The 6,000-nt window shown below is 51.6% G+C and overlaps 1 protein-coding gene across 1 annotated transcript; it reads right to left on the reverse strand.

Moving 5' to 3' along the window:
- Positions 1–2,189: 2,189 nt before the first annotated feature.
- On the reverse strand, positions 2,190–5,266 carry ARRB2 (arrestin beta 2). Its single transcript, XM_084236650.1, has 8 exons — positions 5,121–5,266; positions 4,809–4,893; positions 4,486–4,558; positions 4,093–4,230; positions 3,187–3,270; positions 3,016–3,095; positions 2,851–2,905; positions 2,190–2,563 (listed from the first exon to the last, which is right to left on the reverse strand). The coding sequence occupies exons 1-8, from the start codon at positions 5,163–5,165 to the stop codon at positions 2,470–2,472; spliced, it is 654 nt and encodes a 217-aa protein (XP_084092776.1). The 5' UTR covers positions 5,166–5,266; the 3' UTR covers positions 2,190–2,469.
- Positions 5,267–6,000: the final 734 nt, after the last annotated feature.

The raw sequence follows: 6,000 nt of genomic DNA on the forward strand, positions 1-6,000 counted from the left end.
TTAGCAGACATCTCCTGTCTCGCCCGCTGCTCCCCTCAGCAGTGTATTTCAGTCATTCTGCCTGTTCTGCTCCAGACTCTGTTTCTGGTGAGTCCTCTCACACACCCCCTCCCCCCCACACCTCTGGCTTACCCTCCAGATCTTATATGCATAAATAAATAAATCTTTTTTTTTTTTAAAGACAAAAATATATCTGCAAGAATAACTATTGTTATATTGCTGGCATTAAGAAACGTGTGGCCATCCCTCATGTCTATTAATGGGAAACAGGTAAAAATAAATGCCACCTGGGTAATGCAAGCTATGCAGGTCTTTAAAAGGAGGCAGATCCTATGTTTAGTGAAAGGAATGCTTTTCTAACTACACTATTAAGGGAAACTGTCCTGCTAGTTTGCTAGTAGGCTAGTATCTGTATTTAAAACAAAGGGAAATACACAAGTCTGACTGAATCTGAAGAATATCTTTAGAAGAATAATCTAGGAACTGGTGATCATGGTTGTCTTTGGAAATGAGAAATGGGAGATTGGGTATCAGGGGCAGGAGCTTTTCGCTATATACTGTTTGAGTTTTTTTTTTTAAAGTCACATGTTTTATCTTCCAGAAAAACCATTAAAATATAGTTAAAAGAAGGCATTGCTTCTTAAAAGTGTGTCAAGGATTCTTCCTGGGACCTCCCTATTGAATCAGTCTGGGAAGGTAGAGTCTGGGACTCTGTTTATTATATCTCCCACAGGATTCTGATTCACCCGAAAAAATTTGTGATCCGTAGGCCAAGAGATCAAAGGTCAAGGACAGCTCACGAGAGTCAGGGGATGCTGGAGCTTCCTCTAGGTGATAGAAATGAGGCGGTGCAAGGTAGGCTGCTACTGTGTGGGATAAGCAAGGTCATTGGCATTTCGGCAGCACTTAAGGCCTGTGAGTAAATGATGATTTAATTAGATGCCGAGAGTCAGTGCATAAAGGCCTGTGTGAGCTGCCTCATCTGGAACTACTTTGTCCCTGGTTGGCTGTCTCAGTCCTTCTGGCCTCTCAGTCCTGAAATGTGCTGTTCCTTCCTGCCTTCACACATTGCATGGAATGTTCACATTCTTCCTCAACTTCCACTTCTCTGTTCAATGGTCATTTCCTCCAGGGAAGTCTCCCTCCAGCCCAAGCCTAGGTCAGAAATGGCTCTTGCACTTCTAATTTGGAGCACAGATATTGTAATTAGTTAATTAGGGAATGATTTTAATATTTGTTTTGGTCACTGCTAGGTCCCTATACTATGCCTGACATATACTTGGGACTTAAAATCAAGATTGTAGAATGAATCAATGAACCTGAAGAGAAAAAGGAGAGAAAGGCTGAACTGCAGGGGTGGGAGTGGGCGGTGGAGGTGAGCAGTGTCAGTGGAGTATTGTGTTGCTAACTCCTTTGGCTCAGCCTGGGATTTTGGCCAAGCCTCAGGGAGCCTCTGATGGACGTCAGAGAGCAGCAGTTGGATGTAGCAGCTTGAAGCTCTATGGCTGCCCAAAGCCTTAGCTTCTGAGCTAGACTATAAGCACCAGATGCTACAGATATAACACGGGGTTTCTGCCTTTTAAGGCCCGCAGCTGTGGTCCTACTGCACCCCGGAATGGACTGCTTGAGCAACCTTAAGGAGCAGTGGCAACCTACACACTTAGTCACAACAGGTCACCATGTGGCTGTGGGTGTTGGCCACAACAAGGCAGAACCCTCCACAGCTCCCCAGAGCTTCTAGTCTGTATGGGAAATGAGTTATTATTTCTTCTATAGGAATAAGTTTGCTTTGTGGCTTTACCAAACTGTGCCCTTGAGTTTGGCCTAACCAAATCAAGTTTTGATGTTTACCTTGGAGCTCAGGCATAATCCAGTTATTCAAAAAAACATTTATTGACAGCCTATGGGGCCAAATGCCAAAGAGGTGCACAGACGAACTGAGTCCTCACCCATGGATGAACATTCCACCTGCTCCTTAAACACTACATAGAACACACACTCAGTAAAAGGTTTATTTTCTTCTTTATGCTCAGAAACAGAGAAGTGGCTTTCACCCCTCCCCTCCCCCAAAGGGTCTCATCTCAAACGAATGGGAGGCAGAGTGACAGGAAGGGGTGTAGGTATGAGGCTGAGGTGGGAATTTTCTCCCATTTTCCCTCTATCACTCCTCCTTTCAGTATCCCTCTCCAAAAATTTAGGTGTGAACACAGCTTGCCACCCATGGGGGGAGGGGTTGGGGAAGCACAGCTGCTTTCAAAAAACTAATGCCCACGTTCAGCAAGAGATGGATCCAGTGCGTATCTGGGGGGACTGGGAGAGGTGGGGGGAGGGAAGAGATTGGCTGAGGAAGCCACTGGATGGAGGGGAAGGGAAGAGAGGCTGGGACCCTCCCCACAACAACAGTGGGGTCTTGGTCCTGCCCCTACCTCTCCCAGCACCATCCACTCCTCCCTCTTCCAGCCCCCCTTCCTAGCAGAATTGGTCATCGTATTCCTCATCCTTCATCCCCTTCAGCCGAAGTCGGGCAAAGTCCTCAAACACGATGTCGTCATCTGTGACATAGCTTGGTGGTGGAAAGGAAGGGGTGAGGCAAGGGCCTCAGGCGCTCTTCCTGACTTCCCCACCCCCCTCCTCATACAGATGGAGGTGTGAGAGCAGCACTGGGACCAGAGGTGTTCCCAGAAGGGACAGAGGGCAGTAACAGGGCAGCTCACAAGGCTAAGTCATCTTGATCTGATGCTTCAACTATCCCTCCCCCAAAGGGGAAAAAAAGAGGGTCGAGAGTAGACCTTAATACAGAATCTGTCTCAAGAGGACCAAGAGTAGGAAGGCAGGGGAAGAATTTCTTACTTGGTATCAAATTCAATAAGGTTGGTATCCACAGGGGCATCTGTTTCAGGAGCAGCTGAGGGGAAGAGAGGGGGTGGATAGGCGGGTGCTGCAAGGATCAGCTTTTCCCCCACTGGCCTTGCTCAGGTCCCTCCTTCAGGGACTTGGCGTCGGTGGCACACTCACCTGACTGCGGCCTGGGGAGGGCGACATGGTCATGGGGCTTGGGGTGCATAAGAACAAAAGGCAGCTCCACGGAGACATCCCTGGGGAGGGAGTGGCGACATGAACAGACAGTGACACAGAGCCAGAGAAAACCACTCTGACCTCCACCCCAGGTTCCCTCACCATACTCACCCTCCACGAGACACCACCAGCTTCACTTTGACCCTGTAGGACACCAGGATTCCCAGCACCTCCTTGTTGGCACCCTCTTTCACACTGCAATGGCAGGGGGAGTTGGACCGGGGCCCATCACCCGGCACCCTAGCCTGCCCTGGGGGCTCCCAAATCAGGATTCTGAGCAGACCACAGACTTGCACCAGCACCAGGGGGCTCCAGCAGCTATTAGGAAGTGAAATCCCCCACAACCTTCCTCTGCTCAAAACCCTCCCCTCTAAGCTACAGGCCTTGTGACCTAACAGCCCTCACTGTCTCGCTCTCTACCAGCCCTCTGGCCTCACCTCCTATGCCTCTCCTTGCAGATCATTCTCACCACGCTGGCCTCCGGGCCTGCTGCTGTACTCCCTACAAAGGCACCCATGGCGGGTGAAATCCAGTCCTGACTTTGTGAAACTGCTGACCTCCATGAATGCTCTTGTCCAGGCACAAAGGCACCAGCATCCAGGAGACAGACCAGCAGGGCTCTGCCAGTCTCGTCTCACCTCTGAGTCTTTGTGCTTGCATCTTCTCTGCCTGGAACACTCTTTCCTGCACATCCACATGGCCTGAGTTTGTTGAGTTCTTCCTCAAAATTCACCCCGTATTAGGTCTTCTGTAGCTGCCCTATTTAAAGTTAGCATACCTAGCCTCTATACTGTATATCTCCCTTCTCTGCCTGGCCTTTTCTCTTTAACACCTGCCACTAAACATGCTGTATACTTTACCATTTACCTCATTTGTCTGTCCTCCCTCCCCCAGAATGTCTCTTCTGCTCACTGATAATTCCTGGTGCCCTGGACAGAGCCTGATCCTCAGCTGGCATTGAGCAGATGTCTCCTGGGCTGCAGGAGACGCCCCACCCCCGAGCCCAGCCCCACTCACATGGTGCTGGAAGCCAGGTTGGTGTCCTCGTGCTTGAGCTTCCCATCCAGGGCAAGACCGCGCTTCTCCCGGTTGTCGCTGAGCAGTGGGGTGATGGTGTACACCTTACAGAACGTGGAGCTGGGAGATACCTGGTCACTGGGGGTGGGGGTAAGAGAACAAGGCTCTTGGAAGGGCCAGCTCCCACCCCCCAAGCAGCCTCTCTCTCATGACCAGCCCCTTTCCCTTTGGGTGCAAGGCTCAACCTGCACAAGAAAACAGCTCAGAGCCCCTGACTATGGAGGGAAAGCCCTTGGAAGTGGAGATGTTTGGGAAGAAGTCCACCCACTTCACCTTCTCTGGGGTCTACACTTCTCCCTTGAGGTTGGAACTCAGAAATGTTCTGATACTCACTCTTGTTCGATCTGAGCCACAGGACACTTGTACTGGGCAGTGCTGAAGAGGCAGATGTCGGCATACTGTCTCACTGTGGGTGGGTGGAGTTGAGCAGCTCTGCACAGACCTCAGACTATAGCCCAGCCCACGCAGCTCGACCACAAGGTCGGGGGCCCAGCCCAGCCCCACCCCCAAACCCTACTTCTTTGACCCAAGAGCCTAAATTCTTTGGGTCCCGGTGGATCTCCCACACTGGGGTGTTCTTGGGCTGAGATCACACCAGAAGCCACTTGTGCAGCAAATCCCTCCCCTAAGACTCCCTTTCAATCCCCGCCTCCTACCAGAGACTCTGATCTTCTTGACGGTCTTGGTGGAGTTGTTGGTGACGTGGACATTGACATTGAGAGGCTCCCCGTGGTAGTACAGCTTTTGAGGGGAAGGGGATCAAGTTAATCTGATCTCTTTTTTCTGGTTCTGTTATTAGTGTTCCTCCTATACAGACATTGCTTGGCCTCTTCCCTCTAAACCCAAGCTCCCAGCAACTCCCCACACCCAGCTGAGGCAGCCTCCTTTAAAAACACTAAGGTAGCTTTGACATGCCCGCTCAGGGGCTAACCTGCACAGTGGCACCTGTGGCACCCTCTCACACCTACCTCCTTATCCAGGGAAGCCTCAAGGTGCAGGGATCGGTCAGACATGAGGAAGTTGCGTGTAGTTTCAGCTGAAGGCTGGGGGCCGGGCTTCTCTGGGGCAAACTGCACCTTTCGGATCACCAGACGCACAGAGTTCCTGGGGTTGGGGACGTGGGGTGGGAGGGATCAGTTCTCAGACACTCCTAGCACCAGCTCCCACCTCCCACAGGGGCCTGGGGCTCCTGGGAGTGGGCAGGAATGGTCAAACCATAGGGAGGTTTCCTCTCTCACCTTTTGTGGCTTTTCTCTTCTAGTGATTTGGCACAGAAGGCTCGTATCTCAAAGTCTACCCCGCAGGCCTTGGGAGGGGGGAGAAATCTTATACAAAGTCCCTGCTACCTCCACCACCATGCCCTCCCTTCCCTCTTCCCAGTCTTGGTAAGGACCCTGGCCCGATCTTGGTCCGAGGAGTGGACAGCTGGGGGTCTTCCTCTGAGGCGCGGCACGTGGCCGAGGCTCAGTCTTGGCTATGCAAGGTGAGCCCCTGCACCCGGGTACATGCAGGTCAAGAGAGGAGGCCATGTCACACTGACCACACCACATGCCCCATTTTCACTGGGGATATTTCCTGACCCTTTTGCCCATCTTCTCAACAGCCCAGCCCCCTCTCAAGTGTGCTCCCAGGCTCCTGCTTCACCCTGTTTAGCCCCACAAGCCCTCAGAGCCAGTCCTGTCCTACCTTCCCTGTATCCTCTGGGCCTGGCTGCAATGTGACGGAGCAGGGCAGATTCTGGGGTATCTGTGGTGGAGGAAAGAGAGGCTTCAGTTCTTCTAGAAAGCTTCCAAATCTTCTTTCCAATCTCAACTTAAAAGGCTAGAGGACTCCTCAGGAAGAGAAAGG

Source organism: Talpa europaea, assembly GCF_964194135.1.
Source record: "Talpa europaea genome assembly, chromosome: 7".
Lineage (NCBI taxonomy): Eukaryota > Metazoa > Chordata > Mammalia > Eulipotyphla > Talpidae > Talpa > Talpa europaea.

Excerpts from the sequence above, each read along its gene's own strand:
- ARRB2 (XM_084236650.1), bottom strand. The coding sequence starts at position 5,165 with ATGTCTGACCGATCCCTGCACCTTGAGGCTTCCCTGGATAAGGAG. Across the intron at positions 4,894-5,120 it reads AGGCTTCCCTGGATAAGGAG|CTGTACTACCACGGGGAGCC; the intron begins GTAGGTGTGAGA and ends TCCCCTCAAAAG. Across the intron at positions 2,564-2,850 it reads CTTATTGAATTTGATACCAA|CTATGTCACAGATGACGACA; the intron begins GTAAGAAATTCT and ends TCCACCACCAAG.